The sequence below is a fragment of the Aquarana catesbeiana genome, linkage group LG01 (genome assembly GCF_042186555.1).
Source record: "Aquarana catesbeiana isolate 2022-GZ linkage group LG01, ASM4218655v1, whole genome shotgun sequence".
Lineage (NCBI taxonomy): Eukaryota > Metazoa > Chordata > Amphibia > Anura > Ranidae > Aquarana > Aquarana catesbeiana.
In genome coordinates this window covers 591,165,457-591,185,701 of record NC_133324.1, presented here as the reverse complement: position 1 = coordinate 591,185,701, position 20,245 = coordinate 591,165,457, and the positions used below count along the sequence as shown (strand labels likewise).

General features: G+C 41.6%; 1 protein-coding gene across 1 annotated transcript in view; it reads left to right on the top strand.

Moving 5' to 3' along the window:
- Positions 1-20,245, top strand: part of SH2D4A (SH2 domain containing 4A) — a 179,332-nt gene that overhangs the window by 137,932 nt on the left and 21,155 nt on the right. The window contains exon 5 of the mRNA XM_073598185.1: positions 7,541-7,676. Coding sequence (XP_073454286.1) covers positions 7,541-7,676 — 136 coding nt within the window. The remainder of the gene's footprint in view (positions 1-7,540; positions 7,677-20,245) is intronic.

The window sequence follows — 20,245 nt, the reverse complement described above, 5'->3', positions numbered from 1 at the left end:
CGTCATATGATGGCTGGACGAGGCTTCTGTTGTTCTGGGAGGACGTCATATGACGTCCTCGCCCTCCCGAGTCACTAGGGGGCGCGCGCGCGCCGCCGGCGGCGCCCGCTGCGTCACTCGGGACCCGGTGCGCGTGCCCGGCGGCCGCGATGTCCGCCGGGCACCCGCGATTGCCGGGTAACAGAGCAGGAGCGTGAATCTGTGCATGTAAACACAGATCCACGTCCTGTCAGAGAGGAGAGGAGACCGATGGCGTGTCCCTTGTACATAGGGACAGCGATCGGTCACCTCCCCCAGTCAGTCCCCTCCCCCCACAGTTAGAATCACCTCCTTAGGTCATACATTAACCCCTCGAGCGCCCCCTAGTGTTAACCCCTTCCCTGCCAGTCACATTTACACAGTAATCAATGCAATTTTATAGCATTGGTCGCTGTATAAATGTGAATGGTCCCAAAAATGTGTCAAAAGTGTCCGATATGTCCGCCGCAATATCGTAGTCACAATAAAAATTGCAGATCGCCGCCATTACTAGTAAAAAATAAATAAATAATAAAAATGCTATAAATCTATCCCCTATTTTGTAGACGCTATAACTTTTGCGCAAACCAATCAATATACGCTTATCGCAATTTTTTTTTACCAAAAATATGTAGAAGAATACGTATCGGCCTAAACTGAGGAAAAAATTTGTTAAAAAAAAAAAAAAAAATTGGATATTTATTATAGCAAAAAGTAAAAAATATTGTGTTTTTTCAAAATTGTCCCTCTTCTTTTGTTTATAGCGCAATAAATAAAAACCGCAGAGGTGATCAAATACCACCAAAAGAAAGCTCTATTTGTGGGGAAAAAAATGATAAAAATTTAATTAAGGTGCAGTGTAACATGACCGCGCAATTGTCATTCAAGGTGCGACAGCGCTGAAAACTGAAAAATGGCTTGGGCAGGAAGGGGGTGTAAGTGCCCTGTATTGAGGTGGTTAAGGTTTTAATTAAAAAACAAAACACAAACATATTATACTTACCTGCTCTGTGCAAGTCTTTGCACAGAGCAGCCCTGATCATTTTTTTTGGGGTCCTCCATCAGTGGTCCTGGCTCCTCCCCCCAGCTGAGCCATGCTTCTGTGAATGGATATTGTCCATTGACACACTCCTTGGCTCACTGGCTGTGATTGACTGCAGCAGGAGCCAATGGCTCCTGCAGCTGTGTGAGCCAATGAGGTGAGAGATACCCGGGAGAGCGGCTCCTGTCTTGCAAATCGCTGGATCGAGATGGGGCTCAGGTAAGTAGTGTATAAGGGAGGGCTGGGGGGAGCTGTACCCAGAAGGTTTTTTACCTTAATGCATAGAATGCATTAAGGTAAAAAAAAAAAAAAAACCTTCTGCATTTACAACCCCTTTAAGTGGTTAACCACTTTTTATATCCAATTTTCCACTCAAACCTGTCCCAATCTTCCAACCCCTTAGACCGACCATACACAGTTCAAATCTCCTGCTGAACCGGCCGAGATTCAAACCAATAATGGGTAGGCTGAATGTACCTTCTAGCCAGGACGGCTTCCCTCTCCCTCCCCTGTCCCCCCTCCATGAGAAGACAATGGCCTGGCAGAAGGGATTCCCGCATCAACACTGGCTATGTTGATAGGAGAACCAAGGAAATGTATTTCCTGCAACCTATGGTTGCAGGAAAGAAATTCGCTTTGCCTATGGTTGGCCTTCCTCCCTTTCTCTAAACACTACCCTATTTTTTTGTATTTTATAATATTTTTTCAGACCCTCACTCACATACACAACACACTACACCTAACACCATTCCTGACCTGCACACTACTGTAGCACACACACGTCGTTTTATAAATGCACACCTATATGTATCTTACTAACTCCACCTATAACACCACCAATAAAAAAAGAAAAACTCTGTGACATCACTGGACTGTATCCATTTACAGCAGTTTAGAGTTTATACAGTAGTATACCCCACACTTGCAGGTTTTTAAACGTAGAGTAGTGAGAGACAAAAGCCTTTTTTTTTTTTTTTTTTTTAATGTGAAATAGAAATGTACATTTATTAACTCTTATGACAAATTCTCTGTACAGTAACTGCTATGCTATAGACAATGCTTCATTATTATTCTTTTCTGCGTATAGTACATATAAATGTGCATGTACTCCTAGCATGTCTAAATAAACAATGCAGAAAAGGACAACTCCAGAAAAAATGTAATGGAAAATTTCCACAATGGGGACACAGACCAAGAAAATGTTTTGTACAGTGGAGAAGGGATAAAACTTCTGTGTTTTCATTGCTGTCTGTTCCTTCCTGTCTTTGTGGCTGCTTCACTCCTCATTTCTTGTATGGGTATCAAAGTGACAGGAAGTAAAGGTAAATATTGCTTATGAAGTCCATGACAAGTATAAAATCCTTGCAGAAATTTTAACTCTATCCAAAACAAGAATTGTGGCAGAAGTTAGTGGTTGTAAACCCTTACATATACCAAGTGAAGTGACTGGCCTCAGGTGATACACAGAGATGAAGCGAATCCTCTTATATAAGTTGTACTTATTTATCTGTAGCACTCTTGCCTCTACATCTGTTCAAAGTGTAGAATTATAAAAGCTTGTTTGAGCATTCAGAAAGCAGGGAGCTGAAGTTACACTCTGAAGAGCTCCATGGGAGCTGGTTAGAGGGAAGAGAACACACCCTCCTTCACACAGCATGCAGGGACAGATCTGAGGCTTTCAATCAGCTGGAGGTCCCTCCCCTGTCACCTTTTTACCTCTTGGTGTCAGGAGAATTTGTCAGAAGTGACTCGTGCAGTTAGCATAGGAACTAGACAGCAGACAGAAATTACTTAGTACTCTGGATTGAGACAAGTATGCACTACAGAGGGACATGCTTTGTTCATATTTCAGAGGTTTACAACCACTTTAGACTTTAAAATGTATCTATGGCCAAAATGTAAAATCGTATCATAATTTCCACATTTTATTTCAATTATTTTGAATCTACTCTTATTACTCTGAACGGTATTGATTGGATTCTGTAACACATATTCACTATGCCCTATAAGTCAGGGGCATATCTGCCATGAGGCAAACAAGGCATTTGCCTTTGCGACAGTTTTCATGGGGACAGCACCAGCACCGCCACCTCCAGGCTACCTCTTCCTGCCACTTCACCCAGCTGCAGTGACCCCCGCAAACCTGATGCCCTGCAGCTGTTGGCTTCCCTCTGCCCTCCCGTCGACTTTGGGAGCTGCAGGGCATCCATAGAGGATACCCTCTCTTTAGCGCTCCCACCTCAGTGATTGCCAGGCGCCCCTTCATGTACTGCTGGCTGGCTCTCCCACTTCCTCCTCCCACAGCTGCTAATGCGGAAGATGTGGATGGGTGGGGGGGTTGCTTTGTGCAATGGCCCCCCCTTCCGCCGGCTGCCGCCGCTGCTAGTGTGGGAGGTCTGGATGGATGGAGAGTCCAGGGGGGGGGGGTTGGTAAACATGTGTTTACCAGGCTCTTTCTTTCCTGAAAGAATAGACAGCGATCACAGTACTGATCGCTTCTGTATTCATTAATCACTAATACATAATAAACTGTTTACTATATTTCATTTTATGAATGAATAGTAGTCTCTATACAGACTCCTATCTCATTCACCCACAGTGCAGCTCAGGCTGCAGAGGAAGGGACTGTCTTCATGTCCCTTTATCAGTCTCAAAAAAGAGACATTAGAGGTCTGCTTAGACCCCTGGTGTCTCTCCAAAGCCAGCCCCCCCCCCAAAAAAAATTGTACCTGTACAACAAAAAAATAAAGTTGCAAAAAACCCTTGTTTTTGGGGTGATTGGCTGGTGGTGGGTGTCAACGGGCAGGAAGAGGTGGGACAAATTTAAATGGGGGGCGGGGGCACCCGATTTTAGTCTTGCCTAGGGCAGCACAAAACCAAAATACACCACTGCTGTAAGTAGGCATTGCTTGTGTTACTCATTTCACAGAGCCCGCCTTCTGAAATACAGGAGGCACAATCAGTACAAGGAACACATTATCACTGCTTGCAGGCGTCAAAGTACCATGACATATGTAGTCTTTAGAATTTGAAAGTAAACCAAAAGAATGAGCAGAATAGAAGCTGCAAAGCAAGATATCTCCTCAAACTATTTTATTACCCTTTCTGCAGTAAATGATATACTACTGCATGTAATGCAGGGGAATGGATGGATTCTACATAGAACATTTAATAAGGCTACTTTGTAATGGCACAATAGAAGCAGGTTTGGGTGTTGCCAATATTTCATAGCCTCTCAGATAGCATCTTTGCCCTTTTTGAATGCTATTAATGAATTCCCACTAATGACATAGACAACCTGGCCTCTTATCCCATTTTTTCCCACTATATCCTGCCTTAAAGTGGATGTAAACCCGGAAACATTTTTTTTGTCATAATATAGAGTATAAGGATTCCTATCATTTGAGCCCAGTCTTGCCACACAGAGTTAATCCATCTCTGAGCAATCCTCTTTTATTGTTCAGTGAGATAAAACTTGACAAACTGAGAAAAACTTTGTCAAATCCTCCCCCTTGCTGTGAGTGACAGGTGATTTACATCTCGTGCATTGCCTAAGACACAGGCATTATTTTTTAATTCCCTCCCCCACTCCTTTCTTCAGCAGCTCTGCAAGGATTGGCTGTTCCACACCTCAGCATGATTTGGCATGCTGAAGTCATGTGGTTACTTTCCTGTCTTTTCACTGGATGTTAGAGATCATAGGAGAAGTTCAGTGTAAGAAATACACAGGAGAAAATGCATATTGACAAGGGGAGTGTAGAGGTGGGCGGGGAGTCTACTGACATCACGACTCCACCCACCGAGCTCCAGACAACAGACCCGCCCACAGAATATGGAAGTTTTTCAGGTCTCATAACAGACAGAGGGGAGACATTTGACAGGTAAAGATACATGCAGGAGGCATGTATATCCTTATAGATAACCCCTATGGCAGTAGTTTAGAAATAATGACATTGGGTTTACTTCCACTTTAAGTTTTTAGTAAACAAGATCTCTTCTAATACCTGCAGTTAAGGCATTAGAAACTCTTATCAGGTACAAAACTTCCTTGCTAACTTGATCATTTGTTAATATGATGCATCATTGCTGCGTTTGCACTCTTCTTTTAAGGCCTATTTGCAGTTCCCAAAGTTCCTCCAAATGCATAGGATGAGATGGGTGGAGGACATGTAAAACTATTAGAATCAGATATAGGGGAACTGAGGATTGTTGCAACCAAGAGCTTTAAAACTAAAAAAAAGCTTTGGGAAATGCTTAGGATAGTTTACCAATAGCACGTTATGTCAGCCTAAATAACCAATGTTATAGCTGCTTATTCTGTAAGTGGAAAATAATAAATAACCCCAATGGGGGTTATTTACTAAAGGCAAATCCACTTTGCCCTACAAGTGCACTTGAAAGTACAGTTGCTGTAGATCTGGGGGGGACATGCAAGGAAAATAAAAAACAGCATTTTAGCTTGATAAAATCAGCAGAGCTTCCCCTCATTTCAGATCTTCCCCTCAAATCACTTGCAATGCAGAGTGGAGTTGTCTTTAGTAAATAACCCCAATGTGTGGACAAAGTGCTATAATCCTCTTAATTTGGTTCTACGTTGTAACCTGCTTACAGATTCTGGGTTCCTACCAACAGCAACATTTTTGACTTTTGATGCAGAAAATATAAATTCATCATCCAAGTCCCCAGTCGCATAGTTATTTTTAAATTCGACACTTTATTGTATTAAGCGCAGAAACAATATAGCAGACATCGTGATCAGTCAGAAAAAGATCACCTATTGGCTATCTTTAGAACATTTTGAAGTCTAATTGGCTGGACTTGCTTCTTCTAGTAATACAGTACATTGAACAACTGTATTAGTTGGGTGAGCCTTAAATATGATGGAATGGTCTTGCTCTTTACTTTAGCATGGTCTAATCTCTGCCCCACCCTTTTTACTCCTTTTCTGTCTTTATTCTGTATTTCCGTCCTTCATTCCTCTTCTTCCTTCTCCTATATATTTTATTTATAATTCTTCTTTTTTTTTTTTTTTTTTTCTTTCTACAAATGGCTGCCTCCCATTGAGAATCTTCATTATTATCATTAATTCTTAATGGAGAAATGGTAGCTATTCTAATGCCCTGTACACACGGTCGGATTCTCCGACGGAAAATGTGTGATAGGATCTTGTTGTCGGAAATTCCGACCGTGTGTAGGCTCCATCACACATTTTCCATCGGATTTTCCGACACACAAAGTTTGAGAGCAGGATATAAAATTTTCCGATAACAAAATCCTTTGTCGGAAATTCCGATCGTGTGTACACAAATCCGACGGACAAAGTGCCACGCGTGCTCAGAATAAAGAGATGAAAGCTATTGGCCACTGCCCCGTTTATAGTCCCGACGTACGTGTTTTACGCCACCGCGTTTAGAACGATCGGATTTTCTGACAACTTTGTGTGACCGTGTGTATGCAAGACAGGTTTGAGCCAACATCCGTCTGAAAAAATCCTAGGATCTTGTTGTCGGAATGTCCGAACAAAGTCCGACCGTGTGTACGGGGCATAAGACTATTTTAATGTTCATTTGAAAATCAAAGCAAATTAGTCTATTCTCATTGTTAGATATATTACTCCAAGAAATTGATGACATCCCCAGTCTTTACTACTTTCAATTGTATTTATTATTTTGCAGTTTGGTGGCGTATTTGACTGTATGGATATGATATGTGATAAAAATTATTAAAGAGAAATGGTCACGGTTGGTCTGAATATTCAGCCTTATTATCCTACAATGATGTGGGATTACTTATTAAAGAGTTATATTTAACCCCTTTAATTAGTTGCTGCCTTATCAACTCTCTGAACTTTTACTTTTTAACACATGCTATTGTCCACCTCCAAAATTAACACAACACTTTACTGTACATACTATTATGACTAAAGGTTCAGATTCTTGCATAAACCCAATCATGACACTTTCTCTTTAAGACACTAATAGACATAAGTTGACAGCCATCTGATCCACCAACTTCGATCCCATATCTGGGGGTGCTCAAAAATGCGACCAACCAGTGGAGAGAATGAACAGTCAAGTACAGTAGGCAAGAAAGCCGATCATAATCATTGTTCTCAGTTGATAAGAAATGGTGCAAATATTTTTTTTTTTAATAAGTTAATAGTTTCACACATTGCACTGAAGTTAATAGTTCACAGTTTTACAAGGTAATAGCTGGCAACCACCTGTAGCAAATTGAAGTGGATTTTTTTTTTTTAATTCGGTATATTTGAGTTTAGTATATGTTTTTGTTGAGAGCGCTGCACCAATCTAACTATATTTGAACCGCTTTACCTTTTTCCATTTGGAAATAGGAGGTGTACAGCAGCTTACAACACTCTATTTTGCACATTAATTACAGAGACACAGAGGTTCATTGTATTCTATTTAGTATTCCTTGTAATTTATGATGTGATTTCTTCATTGATTTGTGTTATCACAGAAAAAATCTGCCATAATGAAGTCACAAACAAATGAAAAATTAGAGGAACGTACTATGGAAATTTACATGAATTGGAAAGAAGCTCAGGAGATCAAACAAAAAATGGAAAAAGAAGATTCTGAGTGGCAAGAAACATGTAAGGATTAAAAATGATTCCATGTGTAAATGATCGTAAATAACATAATTTAATATTGCACATATATAAAAAAAAATACTGTATTTATCATGCACGCAAGTTGAAGGGTTCTGTTACAGTCTAAAATGTAAGGCTACAGGACTGTTTTAATAATGAAGCAATCCTTTTACTAAGAAAAGAGTATTTTGACATAAAGCTCAGAAATATACAGTGCCTTGAAAAAGTATTCAAACTACTTGAAATTTTCTACATTTTGTCATGTTACAACCAAAAACGTAAATGTATTTTATTAGGATTTTATGAGACCAACACAAAAAGGCACATAATTGTGAAGTGGAAGGAAAATGATAAATGGTTTTCAACATTTTGTACAAATATGTGAAAAGTGTGGCGTGTATTTGTATTCAGTCAATACTTTGTAGAACCCCGCAAGTCTTTTTGGTATGTCTCTACCATCTTTGCACATCTAGAAAGTGACATTTTTGCCCATTCTTGCAAAATAGCTCAAGCTCTGTTAGATTGGATGGGGAGCGTCTGTGAACAGCAATTTTCAAGTCTTGACACAGATTCTCAATTAGATTTAGGTCTGGACTTTGACTGGGTCATTCTAACACATGAATATGCTTTGATCTAAAGCATTCCATTGTAGCTATGGCTGTATATTTAGGGTTGTTGTCCTGTTGGAAGGTGAACCTCTGCCCCAGTCTCAAGTCTTTTGCAGACTCTAAGAGGTTTTCTTCTAAGATTGCCCTGTATTTGACTTCATCTATCTTCCCATCAACAAGGTGATGTGCAGTATTAGTTTTCCACCACACATAGCGTTTTGCTTTTAGACCAAAAAGTTCAATTTTGGTCTCATCTGACCAGAGCACCTTTTTCCACATGTTTGCTGGGTCCCCCACCTGGCTTCTCTCAAACTGCAAATGGGACTTCTTGGCTCTCTTTCAACAATGGCTTTCTTTTTGCCATTCTTCCATAAAGGCCAGATTTGTGGAGTGCACAACGAATAGTTGTCCTGTGGACAGATTCTCCCACCTGAGCTGTGGATCTCTGCAGCTCCTCCAGAGTTACCATGGGCCTTTTGGCTGCTTCTCTGATTACTGCTCTCCTTGCCCGGCCTGTCAGTTTAGGTGGACGGCCATGTCTTGGAAGGTTTGCAATTGTGCCTTACGCTTTCCATTTTTTGGATGATGAATTGAACAGTGCCCCCGTGAGATGTTCAAAGCTTGGGATGTTTTTTATACCCTAACCCTGCTTTAAACTTCTCCACAACTTTATCCCTGACTTATCTGGTGTGTTCCTTGGCCTTCATGTTGCTGTTTGTTCACTCAGGTTCTCTAACAAACCTCTGAGGGCTTCACAGAACAGATGTATTTATACTGAGATAGAATTACACACAGGTGGACTCTATTTACTAATTAGGTGACTTCTGAAGGCAATTGGTTCCACTAGATTTTAGTTAGGGATATCGGAGTAAAGTAGGCTGACTACAAATGCATGCCACGCTTTTCAGATATTTATTTGTAAAAAAAATGTGAAAACCACATATCATTTTCCTTCCACTTCATAATTCTGTGCCACTTTGTGTTGGTCTATCACATAAAATCCCAATAAAATACATTTATGTTTTTGGTTGTAACATGACAAAATGTGGAAAATCTCAATGGGGTATGAATACTTTTTCAAGGCACTGTACCTTCCACTTTGACATGACAACACTGTGTATTTTCAGCTCTGAGCTCCTAAGTATGTGCTGTCAGCCTGATTATTTTATTTATAATGGGTTGCAAAGCACATGGACCTCTTCTCATCTGCATTATTATTTTTATAAATATTATTTTTATTATACAGGATTATAGCAACTAACAGATTGTGCAGCACTTTACAATATAAAGGGAGACAGGTCAGTTTCAATCCTATTCAATGCAAGATGGTTAGGAGGGCCATGCTCATAAGAGCTTATCATTTCAATAACCCCTCCTTGTGCACAGACAGAGCAGCAGCTCACAAGATTTCTGAAAAAATCAACAGGTACTTTGGATATTGGTCAGATACAACAAAAAATATTTTCAATGGTATATTTAGCAGACCAAAAGGGAGCAAAGAAAATAAATTCATTGTTGGGTTTATATATTTTAAAGAAAACTTCAGTTCCAGTACAAAAATGTTGAACATAGATATCATAAGAAATGCTGGCTGTCACTTTAAACAAATTGTTGGCAGGCTTTTAACAAGATTCTAGTAATGCTGAAGTCTAATGAAGCCTGCTAAGGGCGTGTTTAAAGTGAGTCATGCTTCCATTACGATCTGTGTTTGAACTCCCCAAATTGCAGCTGAATTGTACTTTAAAGTGCGACTAATGGCTCCTGTACAGCAGTCAAAATAGGTCCCATATACAGTAAACAAAAAACTTTCTTCACCTACTGAGCCAAATCCACCTTCATTTATGTCTTGCATGCTCCCCCTCCCAGGCACTGCAGCTCACAGTGGAACGGTTACAACAACAGAGGCAGTGCTGCCAATCCAGAAAGCAGTGCAGCACATATTTTTTTAAATACAGGTGGTCCCCTAGTTACAAACATCTGACTTACAAACAACTCCTACTTACAAACGGAGGGAAACAACAGGAAGTGAGTGGAAATCTACCCCCTGGAAGGGAAAATCACTACTGTAATGCCCTGTACACATGATAGGATTTTCCGATGGAAAATGTGTGATAGGACCTTGTTGTCGGAAATTCCGACCGTGTGTGGGCTCCATCACACATTTTCCATCAGATTTTCCGACACACAAAGTTTGAGAGCAGGCTATAAAATTTTCCGACAACAAAATCCGTTGTCGGAAATTCCGATCGTGTGTACACAAATCCGACGCACAAAGTGCCACGCATGCTCAGAATAAATTAAGAGACGAAAACTATTGGCCACTGCCCCGTTTATAGTCCCAACGTACGTGTTTTACGTCACCGCGTTCAGAACGATCGGATTTTCCGACAACTTTGTGTGACCGTGTGTATGCAAGACAAGTTTGAGCCAACATCCGTCGGAAAAAATCCTAGGATTTTGTTGTCGGAATGTCCGATCAATGTCCGACCGTGTCTACGGGGCATAAGAGTTATTATGGGAAAAAGGTGCCTCCACTGATGCTTTATCACCGATCCTTGTTTCCACAACAACCCAAAATTTTCAAAATCCAATTGTCATTGGGACAGAAAGTGAGGTGAAATCTTCTGAACAGGGGCACAGACAGCAAATCAAACTTTACTGTTAACCTTTTCCTATGCTATCCAAAAAACTTTAAAATAGTTTTTTTGTTGTATCTTGTTTGTAACCCGGGGACCGCCTGTAAGAAGCCATAATTCTACTATAAAGGTTTTTTTAAGAGGAACTTCTGTCCCTTTCCATTAGGCCCCCCCCCCCCCCCCAACACAGCCACATTTGTTATTTTTGCATGTGCACAGATGAGCCAAAAGGCACTGCCTGGCTTTCAAACATGGCAGAACCCTACAGCACGTCTGTGCACACGCAAGGGATTTTGCCACACATGTACAGATACAGAGTTTTGGGACTTGAATCCCAGCCCATCTTCACACGTGTGTGTGCGTACATGTACCATAGGGCTCTGTGGGGACCCTAAGCCCTGCAGCACATCTGAGCATGTGCAGAATTGGGGGGGGGGGGGGCACACAAACGTCATTGCTTAGACAAGAAAGACAGACATTATTTTGTCCTGTCAATTAGATGCACCTGTTTTTGAGCTGACAAATTTTCCAGTCGGGTCCTTTCATAGGTGTGCGCAGCCTATTGCATTAGGGTGCGCACCCCAAATCTCAAACACACATGAATGTCACCTGCTGTCACAGAAAGGAGTCTCTGTTGGTGGGAGACAGTTGATAGAGAGCATATTATGTTATGCCCTAAATATGGGTGTAACGTGTTCCTAGTGTTGAACCTAGCCTTTAATATAAAGAGGGCATTTACACTGGTCACTGGCACCCTCAACCACCCACCTGGTGCTGTCCCTGGATAATGCTAATGCACATGGGGTGATTAGGGTGTGCTCAGGCACACCCTGTGCGCACGCCTATGGGTCCTTTGATTTTTTTCAGTTGAGGGATGTTGGGCAGAAGGCGGCTGACAAAGCCACTGACCCACTAATTTCTCAGGAGGTAATTTGTACAGTGTATGGCCAGCTTTAGTGTTTAGGTAAAAAACTTCCTAAAGTAACTACAGTATTTGATCCCCTACTGATTTTGTACGTTTGCCCACTGACAAAGAAATTGTCCATCTATAATGTTAATGGTACGTTTATTTTAACAGTGAGAGACAGAATAACAACAACAAAAATCCAGAAAAACACATTTCAAAAAAGTTATAAATTGATTTGCATTTTAATGAGTTAAATAAGTATTTGAACCCTTTGCAAAACATGACTTAGTACTTGGTGACAAAACCCTTGTTGGCAATCACAGAGGTCAGACGTTTCTTGTAGTTGGCCACCAGGTGAGCACACATCTCAGGAGGGATTTTTTCCCACTCCTCTTTGCAGATCCTCTCCAAGTCATTAAGGTTTCGAGGCTGATGTTTGGTAACTCGAACCTTCAGCTCCCTCCACATATTTTCTATGGGATTAAGGTCTGGAGACTGGCTAGGCCACTCAAGGACCTTAATATGCTCCTTCTTGAGCCACTCCTTTGTTGCCTTGGCTGTGTGTTTTGGGTCATTGTCATGCTGGAATACCCATCCACAACCCAGTTTCAATGCTCTGGCTTAGGTAAGGAGTTTGTCACCCAAGATTTGACGGCACATGATCCCGTCCATCGTCCTTTGATGCGATGAAGTTGTCCTTTTCCCTTAGCAGAAAACCCCCCCAAAGCATAATGTTTCCACATCCATGTTTGACAGTGGGGATAGTGTTCTTGGGGTCATAGGCAGCATTCCTCCTCCTCCAAACATGGCGAGTTGAGTTGATGCCAAAGAGCTTGATTTTAGTCTCATCTGACCTCAACACTTTCACCCATTTCTCCTCTGAATCATTCAGATCATTTGCCGACTTCAGACAGGCTTGTACAAGTGCTTTCTTGAGCAGGGGGACCTTGTGGGCGCTGCAGGATTTCAATCCTTCATGGCGTAGTGTGTTACCAATTGTTTTCTTGGTGACTATGGTTCCAGCTGCCTTGAGATCATTGACAAGATTCACTGTGTAGTTCTAGGCTGATTCCTCATGTTCTCATGATCATTAAAACTCCACGAGGTGAGAACTTGCATGGAGCCACAGACCGAGGGAAACTGACAGTTATTTTGTATTTCTTACATTTGCAAATAATCGCACCAACTATTGTCACCTTCTCACCAAGCTGCTTGGCGATGGTCTTGTAGCCCATTTCAGCCTTGTGTAGGTCTACAATCCTGTCCCTGAGATCATTGGACAGCTTTTTGGTCTTGGTTATGGTGGAGAGATTGGAATCTGATTGCCTCTGGGGACAGGTCTATTTTTATACAGTTAACAAGCTGAGAGTAGGAGCACTCCCTTTAAGGATTCATAGGGGATCAAATACTTATTTCACTCATTAAAATGCAAATCAATTTATAACTTTTTTGAAATGTGTTTTTCTGGATATTTTTGTTGTTCTGTCTCTCGCTGTTAAAATAAACCTACCAATAAAATTATGGACTGGTAATTTTATTTGCTAGTGGGCAAACGTACAAAATCAGCAGGGGATCAAATACTTTTTTCCCTCACTTGTAAATATATTTGCTATTCAAAAAGATGTCTGAACCTGAAAAAGAACTGAATGGTAATTTCTAACATTATTAAAAATAAGTAATTTTTTAGATTTTCAATATAGTGATGAAACTGAGTGGTACATACATTCTTAAACAATGTCACAAAGCTAAACACACACATGCTGTGTACTAATTCTTGGGCAGTAAAGCTACAGTACACCTACTCAATAAACTAAATGATCAGCCTTTGGGTCAGGCCTGCTGCTGTTACAGGCTAATATAGGAGCTTTGCTTTGTGACAATGTCATTTTAAAACAATTATGTTATGACTCAAACAGTCTACATTATAATTTAAGACTTGTGTGATTGCAGAACTGAAAGGATAAGATAATTGGCCTAGGTATGACATGGTGTGTCACCTGACTGGGAAATGGGAAAAGTTTATTATGACTCACACAGGCCTTCAGTTCCATTGCCAACATTTTACTATTCTGTTTATAGTATACAGTATCTCATAAAAGTGAGTACACCCTCACATGTTTGTAAATATTTTATTATTTGTTTCCATGTGACAACGCTGAAGAAATGAGACTTTGCTACAATGTAAAGTAGTGAGTGTACAGCTTGTATAACAGTGTAAATTTGCTGTCCCCTCAAAATAACTCAACACACAGCCATTAATGTCTAAACCGCTGGCAACAAAAGTGAGTACACCCCTAAGTGAAAATGTCCAAATTGGGCCTAAAGTGTCAATAATTTGTGTGGCCACCAATATTTTCCAGCACTGCCTTAACCCTCTTGGGCATGGAGTTCACCAGAGCTTCACAGGTTGCCACTGGAGTCCTCTTCCACTCCTCCATGATGACATCACAGAGCTGGTGGATGTTAGAGACCTTGCACTCCTCCACCTTCCGTTTGAGATCCCCCACAGATGCTCAATAGGGTTTAGACCTGGAGACATGCTTTCTGCATTTTGCATGCATTTTGCGTAAAATGTTAAGGCAACCTGGCAATTTTTTAAAATAAAAATTGTTCCTATTTAACCCCTTTTTTAAAGTGACACTAAATTTTTTTTTTTATTAATTCAAGGAAGTCCAGACCTACTGTACATGGTATATAAATTCTGCTTCCTTGGCAAAATGTGCCTTTTATTTTCCTGGCCAATCAGTGAACCATCAGCCCCCTTCCCCTGTTTTTGGGTGACTCGATTAGTTGGCTAGCTCCTACAGTAAATAGACACGCGTGCTGCCAACCAGAGATGTGTGCATCAACTTAAAGCGCAGCACCTAGCAAGTTTCACCCCTATTCCCCCCCCACCCACCTTCTGACCAGATGTATTCATTACTTTGATGTCTTAAGTAATGATAAAGTTCTTTTCGAATCAATATGTCCATAGCAGAAATGTAGAAATTGCTCTGGACAGAATTAAAGACTTAAAGATTATGGAATCCATGACAGCCAGACTTACAGATAGAGTAGACAGACACACAGCAACATGGGAGCCTTGGCACAAGCGACTGGAACCCCCCGCGATTCCATGAGACCCCCCCTGCCTTGAACATTGTACACACCTGGAGCCCTGGAGAGACGCGCCCTAATATATGGGTCCTTTCTATACCTCTCTCACTTCCCTTTTCTTTCTTTTCTTTTCTCTATCCTCTTACTTCCTCTTTGAGAAGAATGGGCTAAGCAATTTTCATATGTCAGTCTAGATTTCTAAGGTCCGCTCTCCTTTTTCTAGAGAAGCCTGTTATGAATACTATGCTTTCATTGCCTCTTTTTTTGTTTTTCCTTTTTTCACATGCAAAGTTACTTTCAACAATTGTATTGTATACTTTGAAACTTAATAAAAATTGTCAATTATAAAAAAAAGAAATTGCTCTGGTATTGACATTAGTGTACAGGTGTAAGATCTGAAGTGGTTAAATATCTGGGGATTGTGCAAGTTCACAGTCCTTTCTCAACAGCGTTGTCACCCTGTTCAGTAGCACCTTGATGTATGCTGAGAAAAATGGTTTTCAGCATTTTATTTACCTATCTGTTATACGGACCAGGACACTCCACTGGCCCCGGGGTGAGGGGGGGTGGGGGGTGGTTGACCAAGAGGGCACCACAAATACGAAGAACATTGATGTAGGGCACCTTCCTAGCCCCAGTGTAGTGAAGAACTCAGTAGACCTTGTGATGAAGTGACAAGCAAAGAAGAGGACTTCAGCACACTCAAAGGAAGGTAAGTAAAAAAAAAAAAAATGCAACAATAGGAAATTGATAAAACAAAACAAAAAAAAATTTAAAAAATCATACACATAGGGGTTTATTTACTAAAACTGGAGCATGCAAAATCTGGTGCAGCTCTGCATAGAAACCAATCAATGTCCAGGTTTTTTTGTCAAAGCTTAATTAAACAAGCTGAAGTTAGAAGCTGATTGGCTACCATGCGCCTGAACCGGTAAACAGGGACGCACCGAACCCCATGCAGTGAGCCGCGGCCGCACATATGTGAACTCAGCCTAATACATACGTAAAGTTCTACGTAAATTGATGACACTATACAAGTACCTAAATTTTAAAAAAATATACAATATATTTCTATACTGTGTACTTGTCTCTATCCAAACCACTCTTATTGATTTCTCTATGCTGCCTCATTCCTCTGTTATTTGTATGAATCGCTTCTGACAAGTTTTCTGACATAAAGAGATAAAATAGTGGTGAGAGAGGAGTGCTCCAGCACACAGTCTGTGATTAACAGCCACAGTTATGCATGTTCTCTGTGTACTATGTATGGGGGGTGTCCCTCCCTCTAGTCAGGGCTCAGAGCTGTCCTCACTGAGATTGGCACTGTGAGACTTCAGTTCCTTGCCCCCTGCTTTTCAGAGTTAAGAGATCTTGTGTAAAATCTGGACTTGGAATGACTGTGAAGGACAGAGGCCTTCAGATAAACAGGTACAACTTATGTAATAGGATTTTTTTTTTTCATTTCTGTGCATCATCTAATGCTAGTTATTTCACTATGTATATGTTTTCAACCACTCTTAAGTCAGCAGAGTTTTTGAAGTTTTTCTAAAGTGCCACTAACAGGTAAAAAGTCCTCCCATTAAGAGCCCATGCTGTGTGAAAAGAACGAATTGGGTTTGATGTACTGTAGAAGCAGAAAACATTTACTTAGCAAAATGAATGTTCTTTAGTTTAGTAAATGGGGTAAAGCTGTGTTCACATTAAATAATCAGAGAAATAAAAAGAGCCCTGCACATGGCTGCATGATTGTAGTGAGTGCAACTTCACATGACTAAACTAGGTGAACATTAACTTTGCTAAGTGAACATTCTCTACTCCTTTAGTAAACCAGCGATCCCATACTTTATCTAAATACACGTCTAGAAGAAATATGTTCAGGTGACACTACAGGAGAAATATGTGTTTTGCTAAGGGCGGAAATTTGTTACAATGCAAAAGAAGGAGGAAAATATATTTAACAGGGTGCATCAGCACTACTTTGGTTTGCAGACTGAGGACTGAGGAAGGTGAAATAAAAAATTTTCTTAAACATAAAAAAAGCCCTTTTGACAAGGTGCAGTAACTGTAACACCAGGGTAAACAATTACCATTTTCTGCAGCCTTAATGCTTCTCTTTATCTTATGGTTATTTCAAACAAAGTAATGCTTAAGTACCATCGAGTTTTCTGTCCCTACTTAACAGAGGAAAGCAAACTTTCAAACTGTATATAGGTATAATTACAAGACATATAATTGTGTTGGGGGAGGGGTAAGCTTCTCAGAGTAGTCTCCTGTTATTTTAAGGCTACTGTTCTGCAGGCTGGCATTCATCTACTGCGATAAGTGTTTAAAATAACACATTTTACTGTAATATTAGGTCTGGTGCTGTTCCCAGAAAAGATTTTCAGAAATATGAATGCTTACAAGAACCAGGTTGTACAAATTTTGTAGTGTGTATTGTAGTCATCCCTCTAAAGGATTCTAATTTAAAATATATTTTATCCATACAATATCCATTCACTATAGATGCTGGTTTAGAGGCTTTCCAATATTTCGGAATTAGGCTCTTGGCCACATTTAAAAAAGTGGGAGCAAAGACTGCTTATACTTAGGAGCAGGGAGAAGTGCATTGTGGAATAAGAGTACCCAGGTGTCGGGGGGGGGGGGGGGGGGGGGTTGGGGGGATTGTTAAGATGGTGATTTCTTCTATTAAGTTGGACATTTGACTTGAGTAAAGCTGTCCATGTACAGTTTTTTTTTTTTTTGTTCAATCTGCAGACTGAATGAAAAAAAATTCTGATTTCTTCACTCAGCAGCCACTGAGTGGATTTCGATCAGTGCATGGCCAGCTGTAGGTTTAATTAGTGGACATTGCCATCAAATGGAGGAAAGGGTGCCCAGGCCAGGCTACATCTTCAGTACAGTGGAGAAATCTTGGTACCTACTTGGATATCCAAATCTATGTACCACTGAGCTAGGACTTCTTGGATGGCAGGCTATGGGGTTGCAGGATTCTGTGCATTTTGTTAAGGTAGAGTTCAGCAGTGGTGGGTCTTTCGAGTACTGTGTTGAATATCCCTCGGATGCCTCCTCGGAGGCAAAATGGGATGCTTTCAAGGCCTACGTTAGGCGCTACTATCAGTCCTCTATCTCTAGAGCCCAGCAAGATGCGGCTGTCACTATAGAGGAAGCTGAGAACAGGGCGAGCGCCCTGGAGTTTCAATATATCCTCTCTAAAACCCAATTACATGCTTGGATATGCAGGCTGCCTACCGTGAAGTGGTTATCCTGCGGGTGACCAAGGCCAAAAAGAACCAATTGGCACAAACACAGCGCATCTTCGAACAGGGCGAAAGGACTGGGCGACTTCTGGCCTGGTTGGCAAAAGAACAACGACCAACTACTAGTATAGCCCACATCAGAGATGACCTTGGGGCAGTTGTGACTGACCCACAGGCCATCAACGACCGCTTTGCCTCTTATTATGAATCCCTTTACTCGACCAGAGCAGAATACTCGAAGGAGGAACTAGGGGAATATCTGGATCAGATTGTTTTTTCCAGATTGACTGATGCGGCTAGGGATAGATTGGACAGCCCAATAACTCTCAAAGAAGTGCAACAGGCGATAGGTGCCCTGCAGGTGGGGAAGACTCCCGGGGCTGACGGCTTGCCAACGGAGTTCTACAAACAATATGGTGAACAATTAACGCCCAGACCGCACGACATGATGGCTAAAGCCCTGGAAGGGGGTGTTCTTCCTACCTCCATGGCGGAGGCAATCATCGTGGTGATTCCCAAGCCTGACAAAGATCCTGAACTATGCACATCTTACCGACATTTATCCTTACTTAACGTTGACGTTAAGCTACTTACCAAAATACTGGCAGGTAGAGTGAATGACGTTATCCTTACCCTGATCCATGAGGATCAGATGGAATTTATGCCCGGTAAAGGGACAGATATCAACCTTAGGAGGCTGTATACATACGGTCCTGGCGTCCACAGACTATCTCACTCCATCGGATGCAGTGGTTTCTCTTGATGCTGAAAAAGCATTTGATTTGGTGGAGTGGGTCTATCTATGGGAGGTCTTACGTCGGTTCGGCTTTGGGGCCAATTTTATCTCATGGGTGCAGGCCCTATACAGTTCTTCCAGGGCTAGAGTCCGGATGGGGTCGACCCTCTCTTTACCCTTACAGCTCCACAAAGGTACGCAACAGGTGCCCCCTGTCCTCAGCCCTCTTTGCGTTGGCCATTGAGCCGATGGCGATTCTCCTGCACTCTTCGGAAGCATTGGATGGGATTTCCATAGGTCCAGTACAAGAGAGGGTCTCCCTATACGCCGATGATACTCTCCTATATCTGCGTAATGACAGGGACTCCCTGGAGGTGGTCCTGTCTATCATAGATCAGTGAGGATGGCATTAACTGGGGCAAGTCGGTTATATTCCCGCTGTCCTCTACAGACATAACACTGCCAACCAATACCCCACTGACAACGGTCTCTCAGTTCAAATATTTAGGTGTCATTATACACAAGGATCTATCACAGTATATCAACCTGAACCTGACCCCGGTGGTATCTTCCGTGTCTGGGAGATGTGCTGCCTGGAAAACACTACCCCTTACTCTAGTTGGCAGGGTTAATTTAATCAAGATGTCAGTTTTACCTAAATTCTTGTACCTCTTTAGACAGACCCCGACCCCCATCCCCTCCTCTTTGTTTAAAAAAATTGGATGGTGTTATCACCTCCTTTCTCTGGCTCGGAGGTACGCCTAGGATAGCGAAAACGAAACTACAACTTCCGACCTTCTTGGGGGGCCTCGCCCTACCATGTCTGATTAAATATTATTGGGCCACGGTCCTGGTCTCGGTACGCTAGTGGCTCTCGGAAGAGCCGGCCAACCTAGCCGCCACTCTCGAAGCGGCTCTGTTGGGCTCATGTGCCGAACTAAGGTATTTGGTCCACCGTGGACCCCGGTCCAATGCCTGGATTACCACTCCAATGAAAACCACATTGAAGGTATGGAACACTGTTAGGTCCAAGATGGAGGAACAAGATACTTGGTACCCGTACACCCCATTATGGGGCAATCCTCGGTTGCCACATTTTGCAACCATTCCTTACCCAGTACTCTGGGCGCAGTTTGAAATGAATACACTGGGGGATATAGTGTCCAATGGTGGACTCCTTACCTTTGATCTAAAAAGGACCCGAAATCTGCCCAACCGTATGCTATTTAGATACCTACAACTAAGACACGCTTTTCAGGCTCAATTTCCACGAACCGTTATAGGATGTCCACCAAGCTCTTATAGTTGTAATGGTCAGGTATACATAAC